General features: G+C 43.0%; 1 protein-coding gene and 1 pseudogene across 7 annotated transcripts in view; both read left to right on the forward strand.

The window, feature by feature from the left end:
* Positions 1–27,514, forward strand: part of ARHGEF3 (Rho guanine nucleotide exchange factor 3) — a 320,183-nt gene that overhangs the window by 166,499 nt on the left and 126,170 nt on the right. For 6 of the 7 annotated variants that reach the window (XM_047691555.1, XM_047691585.1, XM_047691574.1 and 3 more), the window contains one exon: positions 6,636–6,698. In XM_047691555.1, the coding sequence (XP_047547511.1) occupies positions 6,636–6,698 (63 nt within the window). Of the gene's footprint in view, positions 1–1,369; positions 1,377–6,635; positions 6,699–27,514 lie in introns of all 7 variants that reach the window. The other variant, XM_047691603.1, reaches the window with a different exon arrangement.
* On the forward strand, positions 13,883–13,961 carry LOC125089479 (uncharacterized; annotated as a pseudogene).

A 27,514-nucleotide genomic window follows, 5' to 3' on the forward strand; every position in this document is an offset into this window, starting at 1 on the left:
CTCTCTCTGCCTGCCTCTCTGCCTACTTGTGATCTCTGTCAAATAAATAAATAAAATCTTAAAAAAAAATAAAAAGAGAAACAGCATTGTGTGGCAGATAGGTCAGTGGTTTGGGAGTGAGGCTGGCCCAGAGAGGAATCCCTCTCTTAGTATTTACTAGTTTTGTGATGTTGAGTGAGATCGAGTGTCCCTCACTGTAAAACGAACAGCAATGCGTTTTTAAACTGGGTTAAAGTGAGGCTTAACTGGAAGAGTCCTCTAAACAGTGGGCACCGTACTTAGCACTTCCCTTTCCTTGTGTATTAGAAAGCACCCAGTGATGCTCCTTGGATTCTAAGGCTTAACACCTCAAAGGATCCCAAGATTTGAGCCTAGAGAGAATGGAAGCTGAGCCCAGTAAGGATAAGATATTCAGGCTTGGACCAACTCTTCTCCTTCTTCTCCCCCTCCCCCTCCCCCCTCCTCCTTATCCTTCTTCTTCTTCTCTTTCTTCCTCTTCTCTTCTTCCTCCTCCTCCTTCTTCTTCTTCATCATTATCATCATCTTCTTCCTCTTTAAGATTTATGTATTTATTTATTTTTAGAAAGGAAGAGAGAGAGGAAAGTGCAAATGCAGGAAGGGCAGAGGGAGAGGGAGAGGGAGGGAAGCAGACTCCCCACTGAGTGCAGAACCCCATGTGGGGCTTAATCCCATGACCCTGAGATCATGACCTGAGCCAAAATCAAGAGTTGGGTGGTTAACTGACTGAGCCATCCAGGCACCCCTCGGACCAGCTCTTCTGAACATTGATCAGCTAAGGATAGGGTCAGTGCTTTCCACAGAGAGCTCACTCAGAACACCAGAAAAAGTAGTTGTTTCTGGACCATTTACTAATAAGATTTAGTGGTCTGCCTTGTGCTATTAGAAGGTAACCGGACCTAAAGGAGATGGCCATTGAGTGGCCTGAAGAACAGTGATGCTTCATGAGATGAGATCGGGCGTGTTCAGGGTGATATGGCCGTAGACATGATGCTTCATGAGAGTGGGCTGGAAGGGGCACAGGTGAAGATCTAAGGTTGACATAGCAGGGTAGTGAGTCTCAGACAGAGTCCACTCGATCCATCCAGATATACCCATCAGACCTCACATCCAAACATACTGAGGGCTTTGCTCTATTGCAAATTAACAAAGGAGCCTCCTGCTTGTTTTTTGATTCAAGAAGCATGAGTTTTTCCAGCACCCAAGCACCTCTAGAAAGTGCTTGCCTGCCAATGTAACCTGTGGGGCTAAGGAATCAAATTGTGCATTCAGACCCTCTGTTCCCATAAATTCCCCTCTGTGACTGCCTTTCCTGCCTGTCCCAGACAGGCACCCAGGTGTTCAGACAAAGGGTTCAGGTGCCCATTAAGTTCACTTACAATGTGGTTCCTTTGACTGGTCCCTATCAGTTGAGGTGTTATCATACTTGGATTCCTTGCTCCCGAAGCACAGGCCCAGAATTTAAACATTCTCCATGCTCCTGTGGAGAGCAGTGCCCAGATAGATGCTCTGGTCATGGGTGTGCCTCACCCTTGAACAGATCTGCCATTCTTTTCTCACAGGAGGAGTGGAAGTCCCCAGTATCCCACTTGGACCAATGGTTGAACAACCATGATTTCTTTAAATGTCTATGTATTTTAAGGAAAATAAATGCCCTCACTGGTAAGGAAACAAACAAACAACAACCTTTCCTATTTGAAAAGCAAGAGTTGTAGCTTAAATGTGAAGGTTTTGAGTCTCCAGGGAAATCTGAGGTTGAAGCATGTCAGCTTTCAGTGATCTTTGCTTTTGAGGTTTTGATGTAATTTTGGCAGCCAGGTGGTTAGCGGAAGGGAAGGGTGTCACCTCGGAAATACTGGTCTCCTTTATTCATTCTTTCTTTCAGTCACTCATTCAAAAATCATTCATAGCCCCGCTGCACAGGGCACTGGGGTTTAAAGTCATGTGCTCAAATCAGCATAGACGACAGCACCCAAGGCACTTTGTTTTCACGGTTGAGAGGGAAGTGGACTGTGCATTCGCTTCAGTAAACTGAACAAGAATAACAGGGTGGGTCCATGGCTCCTCCAGTTGGCTGATGAGAACATGTGAGGCCAAGTGTGTAAATGCAGACAATTCACACTCTGTCCTTCCTGCCTAGGAACCGCCGCTCCCCCCAGTAACCTGCCCATGGTTTCCGACACACAAGGGAAGTAAAATGGTGACTTGGTTCATCTGTAGCCTACCTGACAGCAGGCAGTGATAGTTTTAAAACTAGAAAGGACCTCAGAATGTTACCTAGCTGTACTATCTTCAAGGTCTTTTCTTGTTTTGTTTTGTTTTGTTTTTCTTTTTTAGAGAGGGAAGGGAGAGGGGCAGAGGGGGAGAGAGAGAATCTTAAAGCAGGCTCCAACCCAGCGTGGAGCTAGATGTGGGGCTTGGTCCCACAATCCTGAGACCATGACCTGAGCCAAAATCAAGAGTTGGACACTAAAGTGACTGAGTCACCCAGGTGCCCCAAGGCCAGTTCTTTGGTAGAATAAGTTATAAAGGTGTTTCCTCCCAATTCCTTGTGCTTGACACTTTTCTAGACCTTCCAGAGTCTGGGACAGAACAGTGCAGTTGGGAAACACATAGCTTGGAGCCCAGTGAATCCAGGTTCTGCCCTTGCTCATTATAGAACCTTGGGCAAGTCCCTGCCCCTCTCTGAACATCCATCTCCTCTTCTACAAAATGGGGATAATACTTATTCCTGCCCACCTCCTGAGGTGGTCGTGAGGATTAAATCAGATCACACATGTGAAGGTTTAGTTCTGTGATTGACATGTAGTGAGTGTTTCATAGGCTAAAGCTGATTATTGTCATTATCAGTCCTTTTGGTGAAGTTCAAAATGAGTGCAGTGTCCTGCCACACCCTCTGTTTTCTGAGATGCTCATTTGTCTGTGTCTCCGGGATTTAAATTTCCCACTGGGGATTTCTTCTGTGAAGCTCCTGGGTGGGGTGTGCAGTGCGTGTGTGGGACCTTCATCCCCTGAGTTGACTGGGCTGACCAGTCTGGTGGAAGGGGTGCTCATTTGGTCCCCTCAACTCCCTGCACCTGCACCCCTCTTGGAACTGGGTAATTGGTGAAGATGACAAGCTTCTCAAAAGGAGCAGGACTAATGGCATCAACAAAACAATCAAATACTATTATAAGTGGTGTTGGCCATGCACCAGATACTGCACAATGTTCTGAAATGTGACCTGGACAGACCAAGTCTTGACTTCATGGGCTCATGTCTGATGAGAAGGTCAACCAAAAACCAGAAAGCAAAATATTAAATTAAATTATCGTTCTAAACTAGGTCTCCTTTTCTAGTCTCCGTCTCAGCTCTTCATCTGACTCATTCACAGCAAAGATCATAATCGGTAATTATTTTGTTTTCTTTTTAGCTCCCATTAGTGGGCAAGGAGCATGACTGGCTCATTCACAGCTGTCTCCCCAGACCTGTAGCAGGGCTTTGCCCATCAGAGTGCTTGGTGAACATAAAGCAAGTGAACAAATGACTAAGCAATACTTTGTGAAATTTTTGCTTCAGGCCCAGAATTTAAACATCACGCTCCTTCTTTGTTGCTGCCCGTGACCACCAGTTACCACCCCCTGTAACAGAAATTGAAAAGCAAATCCACGTTGATAATCCATTCAGCTTTCATTTTGTAAAATGTGTGGGTTTTTTAACAAGATCATTCTATCCCAGATTAACTGGCCATGGCTTAATTAAAAAGCCTGCCAGAGGACATTTGTCTTCTGGATTTGACACTGGAGGCATGTGGAAGTGTCTGGGGTGACGGGTGCTCTGGAGACCAGTGCTGGGTCATGTGTTGAGTTGGTCTGGATGCCTATGAGACAAGCTCTTATTATCCCCTCTCCTTCACCAGGATGGGCTTCTTAGGGTAACAGGTTACCATCAATGTGTTGCACATTGATTAGCAATTACAAAATTGCTGAGCTCTAGGAATGGAATTGTAGCACCATGAAGTTTTATAATCCCACAATACTGGGTTGCAGTACGTAAGTGTGTGGCTTACAGTTTGGGGAACACATGACAGGAGCTGCCATTTATTTTGCACCTACTTTATATTAGACCTCGTTCCAACTGCTATATGCATATCATCTATGATCCTCATAGCAGCCTGACCCGGTAGGCACTATTTCCACATTTACAGATACTATTCCAGAGCCTCAGCCCCTCACAGCATTTCCCAAGATCCCAGGTATAACACTGTAGCCGCTTAAGGGAAGAGCAGCCAGACTCAGGAAGGGCAGGGGCTTCCTGAGCAGTGTCTGTTGCCCTCTCTTACACCCCGCACGTGTTACTGATTGACTGAAGCTCTCTCCCATTTGCTGTGCTACATAGTCCTTCTCAATGCAGCCCTCCAAGCAGATGCTACCAGACATTCCGGAGAGCAAATGAGTTGTAAACTGTTTGCCAAGTATGCTCTAAGCGATGTGTGCGAAGGGTTCTGCCCCAGGAATTAGAATCCTGGATTCTGTAGCCGTATAACTTTGAACAAATTGTTTATCTCCCCGGACTTCAGTTTATTTACCCCAGCATGGAAATGATCCCTTGGGGGCACCTGGGTGGCTTAGTGGGTTAAGCTTCTGCCTTTGGCTCAGGTTATGATCTCAGGGTCCTGGGATCGAGCCCTGCATCAAGCTCTTTGCTCGGCAGGGAGCCTGCTTCCCCCTCTCTCTGCCTGCTTCTCTGCCTACTTGTGATCTCTCTCTCTGTCAAATAAATAAATAAAATCTTAAAAAAAAAAAAAAAAGATCCCTTGACCTACTTGCCTCAAAAAGTCACCTTACAGACATTAACCAATGAATTGGCTTCACTGACACCACAGAGCTGCTTTTAACTAGAGGATGAGTCAGAGAGGGTCAGGTTCCTGTGCAAACATGAAACATCCTCCCGAGTGGCAGGTGGCTACCAGCACCTTCTCAAGGCTCCCCCCACCCAAAACCCCAGAATAGAGTTCCTTAATGCAGATCCTTGAGCACCATCCCAGAGGGTGGATTCAGCCTCCTGGTTCCTGGCATTCATCTCTAAATCTTTCCACTGCTCAGTGGAATAATATATAGGACCCAGAACTCCCCTAATCTAGATAGAAGCACGTGCACCTGTGAGGTTCTGAAGATCTAGGTCGCTGGCTCTGGAGCAGGAAGCTCTAGTCCTCACCCAGTATGTTTTCTAGCAAACTCTTATTCACCTTCTGGCCTCTTCAGATGTCTCCTCCTCTGAGAAGACCTCCCCAACCCCCACCAAAACCAAACTAATTACTCCTCACTGTGCTTTCGGAGAACCCATGTTTTGAGCACCCACTGTGTACCAGGCAGTCTGCTAAGTTGTAAAATGCATTACCATATTTTCTCCTCTCCCTTTGAGAATAGAAGCTAAGGTCCGCCCCCCCCCCAACACACCTTAAGACTTGAGAAGGGGTAACTCAGAAAAGTGATGTGACTTTCCTAGGGTGTTTGGATTGTACTGCATTATAGTTCATTCCTTCAGTTCTGTCCCTCTACAGGAATGTGAGTTCTGTAACTGTGCATGCTGCTGGTCTTTGTGGTCCCAGGAGCAAATGAAGGGTCAGGCTTGGGGTAGATGCTCAACAAATCTTCCTTGAACTGAAGCAAATAAATAATAGGACAATTATACTGAGGTAGACAAGGATGGTTCTGGTCGCTTTCCACACTCTGTCTTTCCTGCTCAGGGTAGGATGGAGGAGGAGGAAGAGGGGAGCTTCTTTAGGGATGAAGACTCCAGATGTCTCTGGACTCCATGGGAACTGTGGGCCAGTGATTCTGGTCCTTTGGTAGGTTTCTGCCAAGTAGGATCAGGAGACTTAGCAAGTCACAAATTAGGGACTCATGCAGTACTTGCCTGGTTGGTTGAGCTGGGATGTAGAAGAGAGGTGAATGTATCTCTGATGAGCTTTGTTATGGTTTGTAGATGGAGTTTCGTTTCCTTTTATAAAAGAAGAAAATATATTTTCCACATCTAACCTGGCAGACTTCCTTGGTCATAAGGTCATTTCAAATTCAATTTTCTTCCATTCAAGTAATGATTTTTCTTGGTGTTTATAGCTATAAAATAGGAACGCTGGAGATGATGTCTAAGATTTGTTACAGCACTCTGGTTCTGTGATTATATCAGGACCCTGGATGAAGTTTAGAACAAATTTAAATTACCCAAGTACAAAGAGCTCTAAAAATGAAATATCTTTAAGTGAATTTGATTTTCTTTCCAGTCTAATTTCTACTTCCAAGTTAGTCAGAACCTGAACTTTGTATCTAGATTTCTGAGCCTTGATATATAGAGATATTTAGGAAAAAAAGAAACACAAAGAGAAACAAATTGTAGCAGCAGGGATAAGAACAATAATGTAAACCAATTACCTTAGAGTTTAAAAGCTTCCTGTGATTTCTTAGGCTTTCTTGGAATTGTTCATTTACATATATTGGTTAAAGGATTGGGGAAAACATGGTAGAAATGACAAGGATTGCATATGCCATTCAACTGGTTGCTTTTTTCCCCCTTTCCTTAATCATAATAATCAGATAATCCCTGTCTACATCTGAACTTCTTCATTTCTTTTGCAGCGAAAACGCAAGCAGAGCACCCAAGATGAAGATGCTGTTAGCCTCTGTAGTCTCGACATAAGTGTAAGTACACTGCTTTCTACTGGCTCTGCCATGAGAGCACCTCTTGTCTCTGAATCTGTTGGTTAATATGCCGTGTACTTTAAGGGGGCTTCAAGCTACTGATGATGGAAATTGTGACCTGAGGAGAACTCTTTTAAACATTTCACTTCACTAGAGAAAGCTGAGCGGCCAAGTTGGCTTGCAAACCTAGTTGTTTATTGCTCGTGTTTTTTTCTCTCATAAAATGAATTATGAAATCAGTGCATCTGAGGAGAATCTAGGTGAATGTTACCATGCTGTTTTAGAGGCCAGTTCCAGAAGACAACGGTCAGATGTTTGTCCCCCTTTCAGGGAAGTTAGTGAGTCAGCCCAACTTGGGCAGCTGGTACCCAAGGGCTGAGAGAAGTCTCCAGCAGCGTGGCAGAGTGAGTGACTTTGGATTTAGCAGATCTTCATTTGAATCAAGAGTCTACTCTTCCCATTAATGTGACACCTTTCCTTGTCTCTATTTTCTCATCTGGAGAATAGAGATGAAAAGACTTCACCTGGCAGGATTATTGTGAGGGTCAAATAAAATAGTAAAAGTGAGGCTACTGAGCATATTGCCTGGTACAGACTTAGGCACCTACCAAATGTGAGCCTTGTTGTATTTTTCCTTAAAAGCAGAAGTTTACTAAAGATATTTAATGACATGGTAGTCGAGTGCTGGTGCTAATAGAGGTTAAGAGGTTTCTTGAATTTGGGGGGCTGTGTGCTGGGTGCTTAATTTCTGCAGCTTTCTTTGTATGGCCTCTTTGTCCCCCCCAGCTGGGAAGCCAACCTTGGCTTCTGCTGCACTCATTACCGAAGGGCTGGTGGGTGGGTGTTCAGGTCCTCTTGGGCTCCCCACATCCATTCATCACATATACTTCCTTGGAGTGCACTCATTGTGCATGGTGGATCCATCCAACTTTAGACCCCAGTCTTTCTCCTCCACAGAAACCATGGACGCCATTGTTGTGAGATGAGAAAGCTTCTGTGCTGAGACTTAAGGGCTGAGTCATGGTCCTGGCTCTGCCTGTAACTAATAGTGCAAGCTTGGCCTCAGTTTCCTTATTTGTCGAGGGAAAAAAAAAAAAGATGTTTAAGATCAAGTCCTCTAAAACCACTGTGAAAATCGGAAAATTTGTTGAACATGGATCATGGGGTTCTCAACCAATAACATTTATTTACCAGTCCAAACAATGCTTTTAGTTATTTTTAATTATTGCAGAATTTTGTGTGATGCAAATTTCCGTGATGGAGTGATCCTGAGCTGGCATCTAATTAATGTACTTGGACATCTTTTTTTCACCATATGGTGTTTGTTCCAGTCTTTGGACCATCAGATTGATGGCGTTGGACCAGTTTACTCGGATACCATAGTAACAGGACAAAAAAATGATGTTCTTCTGGGTTTTACTTTACTTGCTGAATGTTTTATTATTGACAGGTGAAGTCTATGAAATGTCCCATAGCAGCAAGTTTTTTTGCATGTTTGAATGTTTTTAATTTTTTGGTAATTATTAGGATCATTGACTTTCTGAATTGAAAGAGCTCTTAGCCGTCATATAGTTCTGTCCTCTCACTTTTGAAAATGAAGACTAGAAGCCCAGGGAGATGTAGTGATTTAGGCAAGACTTTAATCTAAGATCATATGTCATCAAACATATTTCTTCAATAAATGATATTTATTATATTTATTTTTTCAGGAAAACATATCTTTAGAAGTTTTTTTTTAAAATCGAAAAACCATGAACCCCTCTTATATGAAGGGATTATTTGCAATTATGAATTGTGATTTGGTTTTTTTGCTGATTGGTATCAATAACCTTGCCTTCTCTTAAGATCACTGAAGTCTCATATAATCAACTGTCTGACTTCTTTTCTCTTGGTGCAGCTGCAAAGGATATTTCTCTCTTTCGTTTTTAATCATCTCATATCATGTTTTGTCACGATAGAGTGACTTGTATAGAAAAGAAATCTACCTTTATGCTTAGGGATGGCCAGATGCTTCAGCTATGGCCAAACTCCTTTCTAATTTGCCTGGCATTTTTTTCTGAATCTTGGGAGACAGATTCTAGAACCTCAGCAGAGTTTCCTCCAAAAATTGTCACATGGTATTATAATAACTGTAAAAGTTAGAAAGATCCTAGACTCCTAGATGCTGTTGGAAGACATGAAGACTGCTGTGTTCCAGGCTCACTGACAATCCCAGTCATATGGAAATGACAGGATGTGTGACAGATCCAGCCAGGGCCTCAGAAGAAGTGGTACTGATGTTCAGTGCCTCCCACCTAACCAGCACTCAATGAAGGTACATTGCATTGAGTGAAGTGGTGGGTGGAGCCACTCATGAGAAGATGTTTTGCCATGAAGGCAACAGTGTCTAAATAAGTAGCTGAATCCAATAAATGAATTGTTCTAATAAATAGCCTTTGTAGGCTGCTTGGAGATGCTTTAAAACGGTGATATCCAGTAGTCACAGTCCCTTAACTGGCTAGCAGCATTACTGAAGAGTTGCTTGAGACTGTTTCTATGTGTCGTGGAAAGTATCTGAAAAGAAAGTGGGTTCCGACAGATGACTCATACGGGAGGATGTGAGGGCTTGGGAAAGTAATATTAGTAACTCTCAATTTGATTCCACTTAATAAGTGGAAAGATAGTCATCAGATATGTATTTTCAACAAGAAGTTACTAGATGAAGGGATGGAGTCCTTTGGGGATCACAGTCAAGTTTCCACTGTGTTCTAGCCCACTGCTGTGTGCACACTGAGCTCTTGGTATGTACCGATTGTTTGATTCATTTTTAAAAACAGAAAAACAGTGAGCCCTCTTAATGTGTAGTAGAATTTAACACATACAGCCCTTTTAAAGAAATGTATCTGTGACATAGAGTTGGTAGATGTTAACACTGACGAAGTCTTCCCCCCTTGATTAAAAAGTATGTATAGACACAGGGTGTTTGAGTGACGATAACATCAAACATTCCTACTGACATCTTGCTTTAGTTCAAAGCCTCAGATGACAAGATTTTGGTAGGTGCCTGGAAGAGAGTTTTCCTTCTAACCTCCTACTAAACTTGGACTTAGAGACCAAATAGAAGGGCAAAAGCTAAGAAAAGAGCTTATTCTTACAGACAGGGATCTCCCATCATTTAGGGAGGTCATGGAGTCCTTTGGGAATCTGGGCTCCAGAAATTTTACAAGATTGATGTGTGATTTCATGGGCCCCAGGGAGCTCAGCCAAGACCCATGTTAAGAGTTCCCATTTTAAAAAGGGAATTGGAAGGGTCTTCAGGCATGGTGACGTATCTCAAAAAATTAGCCTCCTACCCTCCACCCCAGCACTTGGTGAAAAATAAATGGTGATGGAATGTCCATGCTGGTTGACGCTATAATCGTTCTCTGAGTTTTTCCACCACTTTACCCAAGCCACTGGCTGAGCCCCCAGCTTCCTGGCAGGATAGAACGTAAAATATTCCAGGACCCAAAAAAAAAAGGCAAACCTATACTTTTGAGAACAAATTGCAAAGAGGAGGATGCTCCTAGCAACCGCCTACAAATCTCTTCTCACGTCAGAGGATGCGAGTGGGATGGTTTCAGGGACATGGCTTCCCCCACAGCACTTTTCTGGTTTAACTTCTAACGGGGGAGCGATGCCTGAGTGGAAAGCCAGGGTTCGTGGTGTCCTGGGAAACAGGATGTTGGAAGAGCCAGGTGTGGCCCCTGATGGAGGGCACTGCTCAGCACCAAGCATCCTCTCTTAAAAAACAAATGAGTTCTGAGGTGGGCATAAAAATGGTTTCCAATGATAAAAACAGTGTAAAAGATGAAAAGAAACACATAGTCTTTGTAGAAAATTTGGACACTGTGAATAAGAGAGGTCATTAATAACCCCACCTCAAAGCAGTAGCTACATTTTGATGTATTACCTCCTTGGCATTATACACACACTTTAAATGTTTCATCATGAATGTTGCAGACATACAAAGTGGCAGCAAGGTTAATACAAAAGTAGCTACCAGTGCAACTGAGGAAATGTGCCCTTGATGGCAAAGCAGAACCCCTTGCTCTGCAGAGTCGTGTTGGTTGTTGCCTTGCCTGTCTATAAACTTGCTACACATATGTAACCCTAAATAGCATGTATACTTAAGTTTGTATAAGCACAAATTTTTAAAAATTGGGATTGTAACACATACTAATTTGTTCCTGAATTTTTCACTTAACTACATTGAGATCGTGTCACCACATCCTAAAATATTCTTTAAGAACGTTATTTTTAATAACCACACAGTACTTTGTCAAACGAATGCACCAATTTTTTTAAACCAATCCTTCATTGGATATTTAGATAAATTATAACTTTTCACTATTATAAATAATACTGGTAGGCATTTAAGAATATCTGTGTAATCTTATATCAGGAGGATAAAATGGATAAAATACGAAATTCCTGACTGAAGTGGTACAAATATTTTTAAGCCCGTGAATAGGTCTGTACCCCTTTGGAAGTGAGAGGTGGAAATTCAGTTCAGACCCAGTGAGTCTGGTTCAGAAACTCAGAGTAGAGATTGTTCTCGGGTTGCTCTGGGCCATTTCTCTTTCAGCTGTATTGGTGGTCCCTTGCTAAGTCCATGACTTCATATGGGGCATTTGCTTCTACCGCCTCTTTGGGAAGAGCCCCTCCTGTCACCCCTGGGGGACTCAGGCCCCTCATGTGACCAGTGGAGATGGGGCAGGTAGAGTTAGAGCCAGCAGTAGGGCATCCCTTCCCTGCTGAAGGCACTTCCTATGGCTGAACCATGACTAGCGTGAGGTAAGATCTATTTAATCCACACAACTGCCTGTCACCCTAGGTGACGAAGAAACTGAGCCTCAGAGAGTTAAGCAGTTTGCTGAAAGTCCCAGCTTACTGTAGATCCAACCCAGGATGGTTGGATGCCATAGCCTCCCCACACCGCCTCCAGTCTGGGAAGAAGATGAGGCATTTGGCTCTGTGGCTTCTGGTAGTAGATGGCGTCTGGGATATTCAGCTCCTCTTACTGGCAAACCACCTTTGAGCTTTATGATATTTTTGTTACTTGTACTTTCTGATGATTTACCCTGTCAGTGTGGATGCTCGAAGCTCAAGAATGGGTAGAGGAAGGGGACAGAACTTTCTTGTCTCGATTAACCCAAGTGATGTTTCATTGCTTGGATATGTTAAGGCAGACATGGAACAGCAATAGGCAGTTTTGTGTGTGTTTTTTTTTTTAATCTGTACTCAGCAGAGTCCAGATCATTAAAAAAGATACCATTTTCGTGGTTTGCTTTCTTTCAGCCTGTCTGGAACTTGCTAACTGGGGAGAGATTAGCCTTGCCCTGGCCAGCATGGGGCCGTGATGAATTATGTGGGAGAGTTTAATAAGGCTCTTATCACCGAGGAGACCAGGTCTGCACTGAGATTGGGTCTTCATTAACGTATGCTTATATTTTAACTTGTTGGCATGTGTTCTATTTTGGATTTATGATCTGCTGTCACTGCCTGTGAAATTGTTTGGGTCCAATGTAGTGGAGACCCTCTGTTGCGTCCAAGATGGTGCTATCATTTCTAATGGCAAAGGAGCTCAATATTGACACTAGACACATTCCATCTAGCCTTTGCCCCAATGGATTAGGTGGTGGGTTGTAATAATCACTGTGATCTTTACTCTTTGATCTACCTCTTGAAATGTACAAGGACAGTGAAATTCTAAGGAGCTTCAGGACACACTCTCAGAAGGTAATTGATGTAACAAAGTGTCAGTCATCCTCTACTACTCCCTTCAAAGTGACGTTGATGGAACCCATATTAAATGAGGCTTCTCATGCTCTGACAACTCCTGCTTGTTTGAATTTGTCATAAGAATCACACACTTTGGGAGCTTAGAGACTGAACACTGCTCTGTATCTCAGTTTCCTCACCTGTAAACTGAAATTGAAACAGTGCCCCACCTTAGGGTTGTAAGGATTGAAATGAGTTAGTTCATGCAAAGCACTTAGGACCTGGCCCATAGTAAGTACGAAAATACTAGCTGGGATGCCTGGGTGGCTCAGTTGGTTAAGCGTTTGCCTTCGATCATGATCCCAGGGTCCTGGGATTGAGCCCTGCATCGGGCTCCCTGCTCAGCGGGAAGCCTGGTTCTCCTTCTCCCACTCTCCCTGCTTGTGTTCTCTCTCTCTCTCTGTGTCTCTCTTTGTCAACTAAATAAAATCTTTAAGAGAAAAGAAAAGAAAAGAAAAAAGACAAGATTAGCTATTATTCTGTTGATTTCATAGTATAAAAATGACTTTGTGGTTAAATTTAAGGATATCTGTTTTTGGCACAAGTGATTATAAATAGAAGTTACCGTGAAATTTCTTAAAAGTGAAGATCTATGAAGTCTATGAAGAGACATATACAAGGAGTTTTATTACTCTTTTTTATAATAGCCGAAAAGTGGAAACAGCATGAATATCCAAACTCTATAGAGACTTGTAAATATATTTAAAAAATTAAGTGCAAAACACAATGACAGAGCACATAAAATATAAATTATATTCCTAGATGTTTTTATATATTTGGCCACATAAAGGAATAAGTGTAGAGAAATGCACACTGCATTGTGGACAATGGCTTTTTGGAGGTTGGAATTATGAGAAGGGGAGCTTCAGTTCCTGGGTTCTTGACCTTTGGCATCTTGGGAAACCTATGAACTCCCTTCCCCCTACAAGGCCATCTCTTTGTGCCTAAAATTAAATACATACATAAGATGACAACAAAACTCAGTTATATTGAAATGCAGTTATCAAAATATTTAAATTACAAATTTGTGGTTAAGAGTTACACATGTGCTTCTTAATTAATGCTTTAAGTTACAAGATCTGGCAACAAGTCTAGTAATTAATACACCTTCTACAAGATATTTTGAAATACCTGCTCCAACCACTCTGTGGTTTGAAAATATAGTGATTTCTATGGTGACAAAGTCAGGGTCTGCTAATGCTTCTGAGATCCATGACCTTCATTCATACTGGAAGAAAATGCTGGATTTCAGTTATTAATGAAACTAAAGATGTACTTTTTTTTCCATTCAAGTTCACGGATGCCCTGAATTTTGTCCACATATTTCTTGGGGACGCTGAGAATTCTAAATTAGGAATTCTTGGTTAAGACCCTTGATCTGAAGCTTTGCGCAGTGGCAGTATCGTAGCCAATGAGGTTTATCCGAGGCGCGATTATTGCTAATTGAAGACCCTTGATCTGGGGGCGCCTGGGTGGCTCAGTGGGTTAAAGCCTCTGCCTTAGGCTCAGGTCACGGTCCCAGGGTCCTGGGATTGAGCCCCGCCCGCATTGGGCTCCCTGCTGAGCAGGGGGAGCCTGCTTCCCCCCTCCGCCGCCTGCCTCTCTGTCTACTTATGATCTCTATCAAATAAATAAATAAAATCTTTAAAAAAAGAAAAGACATTTGATCTGCTATGATAGATCTTTTGTATTGTATTCCCTTTGTAATTCAAATGACCAAAATTTAAAAAATGTAACAAATTTAATTAATTTTGGCCTGTGGGTATGTAAGGTTGCTAGTGTTTTAAAGGACAGAATGTGAAATGTTGTATAGAAGTAAGGGGCTGGAATAATGATGATAATGTTTTTAGGAAAACCTTGCAATAACCATTAAATCAATTCTCAACACTTGGATTTAGGTTTTTCTTTGATATGACCTTAGCTTTTTGACATAGATTAATTGAGGCGTGCCTGGGTGGCTCAGTCAGTTGAGTGTCAGACTCTTGATTTCCGCTGTGATCATCATGATCTCAGGGTCATGAGATGGAGTCCTACCTTGGGCTCGTGCTCAGTGGGGAGTCTTCTTGAGATGCATTCCCTCTGCTTGCCCCCCACTCCCCTGCTCAGGCACACTTGTTTGCACCTGTGCATTCTAAATCTCTCTCAAATAAATAAATCTTTTTAAAAAGAAATAGATTAATTGAGTCACCCCAGTATTTTAGTAGAAAATCTTTTCTGCTTCTTCTGTTATTAGAAAAAATAGTTTTAGGGTAGAAAAATGTTTTTGTTAGAGATGAATTCTGAAGTATTTAGGGATAGCATGTCATGATATTTGTAACTTACTTTGGACCTCTTTAACATAAATATGAAGTGAGTATTTTAAAGAGATAAACAGTTTTATTTTTAATACACAAGTAATAGTGCACATATTTCCATGATTTTTTAAAAAATCAAACAACAGTAATAGAACTAACAGCCCCATGATGATGTCCTGGTTCCATGTGTCTCCTCGGGTATGATCCTGGTTATCAGTGTAGTCTCTTTCCAGGTATTTGGACCTAGTTAGAGGTACAGATAGAGATATAAAAGTTAGCTTGTGGTAGCTTTTTACAGACATAAGTGTTGTCATTTTTTGTTTGTTTTACTTTGCTTTTTTTTCTTTTAAATAATCTTTATTGTTTAGAGCAGTTTTAGACTCTCAGCAAAATTGAGGAGAGAGTACAGAGAATTTCCATACACCCACCCACCCTGCACACGCAGAGCCCTCTCCTACCATCAACATCTTACCAGGCCAGTACTTTTGTTATTATCAATGAACCTACACTGACACATGACCACTACCCAAAGTCTATGGTTCACATTAGACGTCACTCGAGCTATATTCTGTAGCTTTTGACAAAGGTGTGATGACAAATATCCATCATTCTAGCATCTTACAGAATAGGTTCACTGCCCTGAAAATCCTCTGTGCCCCTGCCAACCACTTATCTTTTTATCGTCTCCATAGTTTTACCTTTTCCAAAATGTCATATAGTATGTAACCTTTTCAGACTGGCTTCTTTCACTTAGTAATATGAATTTAAGTTTCCTCCATGTCTTTTTTGTGGCTTGAGAACTTCCTACGTTCTTATCACTGGAATTATATTTCATTGTATGGATGTAGTACAGTTTATCCATTCTCTTAGGGAAGGATATGTCTTATTTTTTCAACTGTTGCTGATTAATGCATAAGACAAATGGATCATAGTTTAATATGATTCTCCATGATTTTAACATGATTCTTCATTGAGGGGCACATTTGATGTCCAATATTTTCTAGTTACAAAGACCATCTCACACTCCAGAGCAAGCAGGAAGGTAAATACAAAAAAATGCCTGTGGACACTTGCCATTTTGATGTTAGTATGAATAATGTTAAATTACTATTTTTGTGGTTCAGATTCCTGTGCCTTTTTTGCTGTTGTTGTTCTGCTTCCATTCATGGACACCAAAGAAAAGCAAATAGGGAAAAACCATAGTGTTATCAAATGCAGATCTGAACAGGCTGTGAGAATTGGAGAAGAAGAGTTATTTTGTCTCCATCATGTGTGCGTCATTTAAGTAAGAGTATATGTGACTTTTAAATTTATATACCCAGAAGCATATTCCTTCTGAGTCACCCATGGCTAAAAAGGAAAAAAAAGGAAGGAAGGAAGGGAGGGAGGAAAGAAAAAAGAGAAGGAGGGAATGAGGGAAGGAAAGAAGGAAGGAAGGAATGGAGGAACAGAAGAACAGAGGGAGGGGAAACTACAGTTGAGAATTCAAAGAGTAAATTTGTGTTGTTGACAAAGTTTACTCAACTGTCTTTACAGTTTTGCAGTTTATCAGTAGCTCTATTTTGACTGAGATTATTTGTGGTAAAAAGTCACTAGAAAATAATTGTTCATACATGCTTATGATTTTTTAAAATCTAAAATCTAGCCTAGGTCTGTCCACCTAAAAATTATGTAAATAGTCTTGGTTAGGAAGTTCCATCCAGGCTTCCGTTGCCAGCTAATTGAGTTTTTCCCCCAAATTACTCACATAATTGCATCAAGCTTCCTCTTTGATCTGGTTATATATTCCAGGTTTTAATAGCAGAAGCTATTTTTCTTCCTTCTTATTTTCTCAGTTGTGTCTGATACTCAGTCTCTGTGAAGAAAAGGTACTATGTTGACTTTTTCCCTTGATGTTGACTGTGCATAAACTTTTTATATCATCTGATTGATACTTACATTCTTGGGTAACTTCTGAAAAATGCCTGAAGAATGAAGGGTCCAGGAGAAATCTCATGGCTTGTGTGACTTCCTCTACCCTGCTGTCTAGTTGAACACGGCTATGTGTAGGTCGTTTTATGGGCAGGGTTGACCCCATATGAGCAGGTGGTTTCTCTGTAAACAGCATTCATGGTTAGTATTGATGGTGAAGCATTTGAAATTGAACCATGGCCTTATCTTCAGTCATCAAACTGCAGCTTGGGATTAACTCTGTAGAAGTCATGCAGGGAACTGAAGGTGTTTATTTCGTTTTTTTCCTGAGCAGACTGGTTTTTCCTCTTATAGTTCTATAAATTAATTTCTTTTACTCCCCACACACCTCAAAATACCAGTTTACAAAATTGGAGTCTTCTACTAAAGACTAAAATCAATCTAAACTATTTTCTTCACCTTTATTTGGCAAAGGAAAGTGATGCATTTGCTGGCCAGATCTATATAAATTCTATCAATAAATTCTATCTATAAATTCTATCATTTATCACTGTTGAATTAATGAGTTCATCTGTTTATTCTTGAGTGCAGTCATTAAATCACTCAAGACTAACTCAGTCAACTGGTATTTATTGAACTTTACCCTGTGTCAGGCACAAGGACACTGCAGGAAGTAAGACTTAAGACTTTTTGTCAGCAGACAAGTGGGCTTACTCTTGATTTTGTTACAAGTTAACCAGGCACACGGAAGATACATCTTAGCTGTACCTGCAATTGGTTTTCTCCTTCCTATAAGGCAATAATTCCAGATTGTTGGTTGGTTTTGAAAGAAAGAAATTTTGCTATAGATTCCACTGCTACTAAAATTTTTCTCCCTTAGAGGATCCTTGAAAATGACTTATTTTCTTTTAGCTGGTCAACACAAAGGGTCATCTGGGGAAGTGCTTTACTTTATTTTATTTTATTTTTTTTTTAAGATTTTATTTATTTATTTGAAAGACAGATCACAAGTAGGCAGAGAGGCATGCAGAGACAGAGAGGGGAAGCAGGCTCCCTCTTGAGCAGAGACCCTGATGTGGGGCTCGATCCCAGGACCCTGGGATCATGACCTGAGCCAAAGGCAGAGGCCCTAACCCACTGAGCCACCCAGGCACCCCAGTGCTTTACTTTATTTTATGCAAAAGCCACCCTTGAGAAATTATACTGTATGGCGCGTGAGCTTTCGCTTTGTGTTCTTCTTATAGTTAGGCTATGTAGCTCTGAGAGCACTGGGCTTTAGAGCAAGATCGCTAGAAGTTTTAGACCTGAAGGGACCTTAGAGATTATTTAGTTTAATACATTTCATTTTGTAGATATGAAAATTGAAGCTAAGACAAGTCAAGTGCCCTGCCCAGGATGATCAAGGAACAATAAAAGTCTCTTGGGACTCATGTTCTGGAATCTACCTAAGATCCAGGAACATGCAGAAGCTGAGAGTTCTTGTTCTAGTGTTTTGAATTCTGGCCTCACCACTTCCTAGCTGTGTGACCTTGGGCAGCATATTCAACCTCCCTGTGTTATAGTTTCCTTGGCTAGAAAATGCAGATGATAATTGAGTTCTTCTAAGGGTTCAGTAAGATAACGTAGCAGGGCTTTGGTACAAGTAAGCACTTCATTACTGCCGATGCTGTAAAATAATTCAGGAGCATGGGACAGGACACAGACAGAGATATTGTCTATTTTAGGCGCTACTGTACCCTGGTGCCCAAGAAAGTGCCTGGTATGTATCCAGCCCTCAGAAAGATTTGTTGGATGGATTTTTTTTTCAAATGTAAATTTGGTAATTCTCAGGCAGAAATAAAGGTGATATTTATGTGTTGCTTAAAATAAGAGGGAGTCCTGTGCCCTTTGGGGGGAACAAGTTTGATTTTAAATGAATTATTATTTGTAAAGAATAATTAATAGAAGTATTTAACAAAATGTCTCAGCTGTTGATTGCATTCTGCCAGGCTTGATTCAGGTCTAAGCAGTCATGAGTAACAGGTAACTGGCTTATAACACCACCATGAGCTCTGCCTTGTGATACAGCCAGAACTACACCGTGATCACACTCAGCTGGACCACCTTTATCAGGTTCCCCTCATCTCTGTAGTGGCTGGATGATTCCAGAAGCCTCCTGCCAGGTCTCCTAGCTTCTGCTCTTGACCCTCTATTGTCCACTCTCAACACAGTAGCTAGAGAGTTTCTTTTAAGCCTAAGTTACATATTTTCTCACCCATGTCTCCCTCCTGACTCCGTGGCATTGCTGCATCTTCCTAGTGGTCTTTGAGGCCAAGCATGATCATGTCATGAGGCTTACTCCACACCTCATCACCTGCCACTCTCCCTTCCCCTGTGCTTTCTCACCCTGGCCTTCTTTTTCTTCTATACTCATACCCCAGGACCTTGGGAACTGGATTCTCTGTATGGAAAGCTCTTTTGGATCTCCATGTGACAGACTTCCTCATCTTCCTTCAGGTATCTGCTCAAAGGTCCTTACATGGGCTTTTTCTGTCCCCCATTCCCCACCCTACCCTCCCAAGCACCCACTTTTCCTGACTTTATTTTTTTCTTTATAGTATTGCCACATCATGTATTTTTCTATGTGTTGGTATCTTTGTACCAGGATATAACTTTTCTTTCATTTTCTGCCTTATTCCTAACATCTGGAATGATGTGTGGCACAGAGCATGTCCAATTCGCATTTGTTGGATAACGGAATGAGCGCCCACTACATTGTCCGTGTTCCACGCTGTCTTTGGGAGGCGACTGTAAACATGACTTGGATTTATCTTGGCAACCTTTTAAGAATGTCTGTCTTCTTCTGTGCATATTTTTGCATTCTCTTGTTTTGAAGAAAAAGTGATAAAACAAGAGGATAAATCCAAGGCCAACCTACCTGAAGAGACCTTGTGGTATATAAAGCAAGAGAAGTGAACATAGGCTCGGGGTTTTATGAGCTAATAAAAGAAATCAGCCTGGGGACAAGAGGACATAAGCAATATGGAATGTACATATGATTTCTGCAGATGTGGAGCCGTGAATGCCCGCACTCACACATCTAGCTCTCTCAGGGATAATGGGAAGAACGGAAATTTTCTGTTAAAATGAAAAAACATTCCCCTATTGAAGTCTCAGGTCCTTTCTGTTTGGCTGGTAATCATTGAGTGCAGAGCACTGTTCCTCGTGCCCACCATGTGGTCGTGGAAGGAGAGGCGCTTGTAAGGCGTTGTCACGACGCTCATCTCTAGCTGATCTGAATTAAGGGGCAGGAAGATATTCTGGGCCATTTAACAACAGTGAAGTGCCAGGGCGTGATTTATAGCTCAGCCTGGAATGTGCTCTGGCAATCGCATTGAAATGTGAGCGTGCCTTGCATTCTTGAGCATTCTCAGTGCTGTGGAGAAAGTAAGGGAGCCACCTTGGAGATCCCCAATTTGTAGGAGCTAGAAGTGTGCCAGGTTCTTCCAGCTGGATCCAGGTGGAATTCCTCCCCACTGGCCCTCCAGGATGAGTGGAGGACCCCCACCTGGGAAGGCGCTGCAGGGTACCTGCCATGCTGACCCACCACCTTTAGCTCCCCCTTACCTTATGTTTGGCTTATCTTACTTGGAGAAGGTAAACATTAAAGTGGCTTTTATTGGAGCACCTGGGTGGCTCAGTCAGGCGTCTGCCTTCAGCTCTGGTCATGATTGGGATCAAGCCCCACATCCGACTCCCTGCTCAGCAGGAAGCCTGCTTCTCCCTCTCCCCCTCCTCTGCTCCTGTTCCCTCTCTGGCTGTCTCTCTTCTCTGTCAAATAAATGAATAAAATCTTTTTAAAAAATGGTTTTTATTGATTATAAGACAGTGGGAAACTAAATAAGAGGTGCTGAAAGGACCCCCCCCTCCCCAAGTGGCTGTGATGATGTACTCATTTTAATCATGCTAATAATTTAAAAGAAAGGGGGGGAGTGCCTGGGTGGCTCAGTCAGTTAAGCCTCTGCCTTCCACTCAGGTCATAATCTCAGGGTCCTGGTATTGACCCCCCCCCCCACATCGGGCTCCCTGCTCCACAGGGAGTCTTCTTCCCCTTTCCCTCTTCCTTACCCCCTCAAAATAAATAAATAAAATCTTTTTTTAAAAAGTAGGCTTATTTTTATTTGCAAATAACCCAAATGACAGATGACTCACCTACAGCTGACAGAGGCCACTGCCCTTTAAACAACATATCCCCCTCGCAGACGGCACCTCACCAGCCATCTGTCCAGATGTTAAAGCCACAGGAATTGACTAAATTCCATAGAGGAGAGAGAAGAGAGAAAACATCTTAACACGGCTTGGTTTTCACAAATTTGAATGTTATGTTTAGCTGAAACATATTTGGCTTTAAAAAATTGTAAATTGCCTTCCTTTATAGTCAATGTCACATGTTGTTTTGCCTTCACATAAAGGGGTTTTGCTTATGCTTTTGTGTCTGAAGCGCCACACCGTCCGTGTTCTCTGACACATGCCTGCTCTAAGTTCTGCAGTGTTCCTCGATGACGGCTTCCCTCCATAATACAACCAGCAACTGAGGCTGAGATTTCATTTAAATTGTTGTCAGATGGCAGGGGATAGGCCATGTGCTTGCTGTCCCCACGGGAAAGTGAAGGAGTGTCTGAAATGAGAAATGAGCTGGCTGCTGGCAGTGGTCATGAAGAATGTGTCTGGAAACAGGGATGGTATGAAGGGAGGGTTATCTCTGTGTGTTATACAGCGAAGGGCTTGATTGATGGAGTCTCAAGAAACCACAGTAAGGAACAAAATTGCCATTGAGACCCCAGAGGTTTGGTTTGCTTTAGGAACTTCCATTTGATGGAGGTCTCATGTTGTTAGTGGAAGAGTGACATTAGATTAAGTAGATGTTGAAATGTTCCTATATTTTATGGGATGTGGTCTTGAGGAAGAAAGCATGCTTCTGAGAGAAGAATATCAAGTCATTTCCCTCTCTCCTAGAAAGATCTACGTGAACCAGCATTGATCATTGAATAGCTCGCTTCCCAATGTACAAATGACTCAGAAGACATTTCTAGACTCTAAGATCCTCGAGGGCCTTACATGTACTTTTAAGTTCTTTTTCTCATTAATCCTATTCATATTGATTGAGCATCTCTACGCTCGATAGATGATACGCCTGATAGAGGATAAAATGGTGACAAGATAGCAAGTTTCTGGTAATTTACAGCCTCATCGAGGAGGCAGACATTAAGTAATAATTACAGTAACAAGAATATAATAACAAGTGGAAATAAAATCTTTGAACATGAGAGAAGCATATTGCTGTGAGGGCATTTAATCAAGGACCTTGACCTAGTCATGAAGGGCCAAGGAAGGCTTCTTTGAGGAAGTGAGATCTGAAAAAAGAGAGTGTGTTAACTAGATTCAAGGTGAGATTGAGAGTTGCAGTATGGGGATAGATGGTGCAAGGGTCCTGTGGTAGATGGAGCATGCTGCTTTAAAGGCAAGTGCATCTGGCAGGTAGTAGATGCAAATGGAAGAAAGCAGACCATGCAGAGCCTCAAAGAACATGCTCAAGATTTAGACTGTTATCCTAAGAACAGTAGGGAGTCACTAGCAGAAGTAGGGGGAGGTTTAAGCAAGGGTAGTTTGTGCATTTTGAGAAGATTCTCCCAGTTGCTGAGTGGAGAATGTTTCAGAGGAAGACAAGGTTTGATGTAAGACTTAGCTGGCTGTGGTGCAGATGGGTTGAGGAACGTGTATAAAACCTCGTATCTTTAGTGCCTCATCTGGGATAGGCATTTCTCAGCATGGATTAGAACACTAGGGTTTTATTTTGACTTTTGTCATTAGTAGCTATCTGACCTCGTACCTGTTGCTTCACCTCTCTGGGTACCAGTTTCCACATCTGTAAAGTAAAGCAGTTAAATTTCTTCCTTTCCAGTGCTCCAAATCCCTGGATCCATGATGTTTTCGTACCATGGGTTTTTCAGGTAGATCATTAGAAGGTAAATGCATCAGATGTTGGTTAATAATGGGAGACCAGCATCTTAAGTTTGCTTGTGTAACCACCCTGCTTCAAGTCCTTCTCTCTACTCCTTGGATGGTGGAAGAAGTCCTAAGCAGTCAAGGACACTAATGAATACTTTTCCATTTCTCATTATGGCAAACATAAGACTGTTCTTTAATTAGGATACTGTCTTAGCTCAGGCTGCTATCACAAAGTACTTTAGTCTGAGGGCCCTAAACAACAGAAATTTACTTCTTATACTCCTGGAGGCTGGGAAATTCAAGATTAGAATGCCAGAACATTTGGCCCCTGGTGAGACCTCTCTAACTGGCTTGCAAACAACCACCATCTCACCTTCTCTCTGTGTCCTCAGATGGCTGGAAGAGAGATGGGAGCTCTCATAAGGGCACTAATCTCATTGTGGGGGCCCTAGCCTCATGACCTCATCTAAACCTAATTGCATCCCAAAGGGCCACCTCCAAATACCATTACAATGGGGGTTAAGACTTCATCATCCGGATGTTAGGGGGACGCAACTACTCAGTCCATACCAGATGCCTTTTTGAAACACACCAGATGTGATTCATTAGAAAAATAAAATAAAACCCTTCACACGAGTAGGAGTGAAAGCAGGAATTCTAATGAAGCCGCCCCATGAACACAGCCCAAATGAAGTGGAAAAAAGCAAGAGGAGTTTTTGCTAAGGGGGTTCATTTGACTCTTGTGCTCTGTGATTTTGGAATCCTTTGTCAGCTGTTGTAACAGTCACGCTCAGCTGCAACCACAAACATTTTCCAAAGGAGGAGGGCTGATAACATTTTCATTGACCTAAAAACAAACCTAATGAGAGAGCCAAAGGAGAGACAGGAGGCGTAATTTGCTGGTCAGCCTCAGTCAGCTGCCCTCAGCAGCCTCACTCTGTGTGAGTCTGTAGATGAACGTACGTTGCCACAGAGATCCCTGGAGGGCGGCACGACTCAGCCTCGGCCCCATGGAGGACACAAATTCAGACAAAGCAGCACTGTTGACCTTCAGACTGCAAGCAGACCACTTTCTTCGTGCCTTGTCGCCCAGTGAAATAATTCCCATAAAAGCTTCTTGTTTAGCCGTTGGAATAAGAGCCAGGATTGGGGAAAGGGTATTCCCCCACCCTTTTAAAACATGGTTTGATGTTGGCTCAACAAAAGCTGTTTCACGGATCTGAGGTCAAAGTGGACATGGGATCTGTAGAGTAGAGTGGTTCTTGGTGGTGCTTTGGTCCCTCTATGGGTGGGGGGGGTGACATCTCTCTTAAAGAAGGACAGACTGCCCCCTCTCCCTGTTCCAGCCTATCTGACTGTGTCTTTGCCTCTGTGCCATTCCTTGTAAATTCCCCAAAGGTGGATGGGTAAGGAGAGTCAGGGAGTCACCCTTCCTTTTGCGGCCCCCCCCGCCATTTTAGGCTGTGGTTAAGAATCTCTGTTTTTTACTCTATATCAGATTGGCCAGAGGCCACTTTTTTTTTTTTTTTTAAGGATTTTTATTTACTTATTTGACAGACAGAGATCACAAGTAGGCAGAGAAGCAGGCAGAGGGTGAGGGGGAAGCAGGCTCCCTGATGAGCAGAGAGCCTGATGCGGGCGGGGTTTGATCCCAGGACCCTGGGATCATGACCTGAGCTGAAGGCAGAGGCTTTAATCCACTGAGCCACCCAGACACTCCCACTTTTTTTTTTTAGTATACTGTGTCACTACTGTGTGTGGTTTTGGGGACCACTTGAGAACTGGAAGTCGAGCTGCTGCTTTTTACACTGGAGGCATTCGGGAGATAAAAAGTAAAAAAGCCAAACGTAGGTAGAGGTTCTCAGTGACCCTGAAGAGAAAGAGGAGCAAGACCCTGAGTGAGGCACATTCTTCAGTTTTGGGGAGAGAGGGAGTGCTGTCTGGCAGAAACTTCTGGGCCAAGCACAGGGCTTGGCAGTGGCGGACTGTATTCTTGGCTCCCTGCAGGGCTCCGAGCAGCCCCTCTTCCGGGGGCCCTGCAAGTCTAGGTCTCCCCAGTCCCACCCTCCAGCCCCTCTGTGTTACAAGCACAGGTTCTTGTAAGAAGCGGGTGGCCCACTGCCCCCTCTGCAAACGCATCAAGGGAAGAAAGCCCAGGTCTGGAGCTCCTGCTTTACCTCTTCGGTCTCAGGTATCCTTGCTTGCCCTGCTACGAGGAGGGTTTCCTTTGGGATGTTTTTATGTGGGCCATCTAGGTTTCAGGTTTTGAGTGTTTGAGGAGCTCACACTGGTTTTGTCCCAACCCTAGATGTCCGAATTGAACCCCAGTCCCTTTATAGATCACCTGGGGACATCCCTCGACTTCTGCAGGGTGAGTGGCTCCTAAGACTTCTCTGTGCCCCACTCTCCCTCCAAAGTGCATTATCATGGTCCCAGACAGAAGGCACCAGAGCAGACCAGTCTCATTCCAGCACTGGCCACCACGTACTGAAGGCTCCTGTTCGCTGGGGACTCGCCTTGTGTCCAGCAGCTCCTCTCGTCTCAGCAGAACCTGCCTGGCGGGGAGTTCTCATCGGGCCCTGCTTACAGGAAACAGGGGCAAATGCGGTTTCTTTTCTCTGAGCTTCATTGACTCACATGGGGGTCTTTTCCGCCTGTGACCTTCTGTCCTTTCCCTGCAGCAGAGACCAGAGGTGCTTTATTGCTGCAGCGAGGCCTTTCTCATCCCCAGCCCAGGGAGCGCTCACAAAGACGGATCTGTTCTCCAGCAGTTTCTTAGCAAGAAAAGCCATGGTGTTGCCCTTCCCTATAGCTGGCCATTGCCTGCCAGCCTCTCTGCAGGAAATGACCTTAGTGCATTTTTTTTTCTTTTGCCTTACCAACATCTATTAGGCTGATTTTTTTAAAGACATAAATCAGATCATGTTACACCCCTTGGTCAAACCTCCCAGCAATTTCCATGGGGTCTATAAATTTGGATTGGAAAAAAAAAATTGCATCTTTATTTTCACTAACTTCCAACTGAAAATTACATTTCCTTTTGTTACAAATGAGAACAGCAAACCACAGCGGGACCTGTGACTTTGTCACTGAAAGAATGCCCTGATATTCTCTAAAGAACTGAAAAGCAATAAAAAGTTGACTTCAAATCTACCTGCTTTCTATTATCACTATATGCTGGCAACTCTAAACAATGTAATTGATAAAATACTCCTCCATACCACGATAAACCACTTCCATTATCCCCCTACCCCAATACCCCCAACTATGATCTTCATAGTCCTTATTTTTTTTTAAGATTTTATTTATTTATTTTAGAGAGAGATGGGGGCAGTGGAGGAACCCAAGGGGAGGGGCAGAGGGAGAGGGACAAGCAGACTCCCCACTGAGCCCGAAGCCTGACATGGGCTTGATCTCATGACACTGAGATCATGACCTGAGCCAAAATCAAGAGTCCAATGTTTAACCAACTGAGCGAGCCACCCAGGTGCTCCTTCATAATCCCATTTTTTTTTTTTAATTTCTGTTTTGTTTTGTTCTTTGTCATTTAAAAACACTTTGTAACGAGTGGTACAGAGGCTTCAGCATGCTGCCCATGAGGTATCTGGCACAAAAAACCATGAAGAATTCCTACCTTAGAATAAAATACAGATCTACCATCCTTGGCCTGCAGGGCCCGATGCCTAGGTTCCTGCCTACCTGCCAACCTTGTTCCATCCACCATCCCCCTCTCTTGGCACCTTCTAGTAAACCAGAATGACCTGGTGTTCCTCAAACGTGGCAGGTTTGTTCTTGTCTTTCTTCTTCTCCCAGATCTGGCTCCCATCTTGCTCGGATCTCAGCCTTTTATTCTGTGTCCTTGCAGAGGCTATGCCTCATATCATCTCTGATAATCCTCTCCAGAGGAGGCCCTCCCCTCCCCCAGTGTTTCCTGTTGGCAGTCAGAGCTGGTCACCTGAAGGTAGGTCCACAAGCACACACAGGGGCCCTGATTGTCAATTGTAATCCCTCTGTCGCTGCAGCCCCAAGCACCTTGGCAGACACTGGTGGGGGTTCAGTGTCCTCCCAGCTGAGTTTGCTTCTCTTGAACTCTCCATGGTAGCAGCCAGTTAATCATATTTATTTAATCACTAGGCTTAAGACCATTAAAACGGTCACTTTTAAGCCTAGGGAAATGTATTCAGCTATAAAAATGCATATGGATATAGTGAATAGGTTATGTACGGGGGACCCTGAAAGAAAGAAAAGAAACCTGTCGAATGTAATTCATAGGTCAGAAAAGGGCACCAGAGTTCCCCTTCCACCTTCTTTGGTGGCAGAACGGTTTGGAAAAAGCATCAGAAATCTGACTCACTGGGGCGCCTGGGTGGCTCAGTAGGTTAAAGCCTCCGCCTTTGGTTCAGGTCCTGGGATAGAGCCCCGCATCGGGCTCTCTGCTCAACAGGGAGCCTGCTTCCTCCTCTCTCTGCCTGCCTCTCTGCCTACTTGTGATCTCTCTCTCTCTGTCAAATAAATAAATAAAATCTTTTTTAAAATTTAAAAAAAAAAATCTGACTCACAGAACCTTAGACAGCAAGCATGCTGTGTCTCAGAATAAGTACAGAGGTAGGCTGGACCCTGGTTGGCTGACTCAGTTACTTAAAGCAAACACCAGGCCCTCCCCTCTCCCCAGATTCTCCATACACTTCAGGCTGATGATTTCCAGGGTTGCAAGATGACTGCCTATAGCTATGGAAGCCGTGTGCTTCCATTTTCTAGAAAATCAGTCCTTTTAGTATGATTGGCACATTAAGGCATATGCTCATCACTGTGCCAGTAATA

Source organism: Lutra lutra, chromosome 1, assembly GCF_902655055.1.
Source record: "Lutra lutra chromosome 1, mLutLut1.2, whole genome shotgun sequence".
Classification (NCBI taxonomy): domain Eukaryota; kingdom Metazoa; phylum Chordata; class Mammalia; order Carnivora; family Mustelidae; genus Lutra; species Lutra lutra.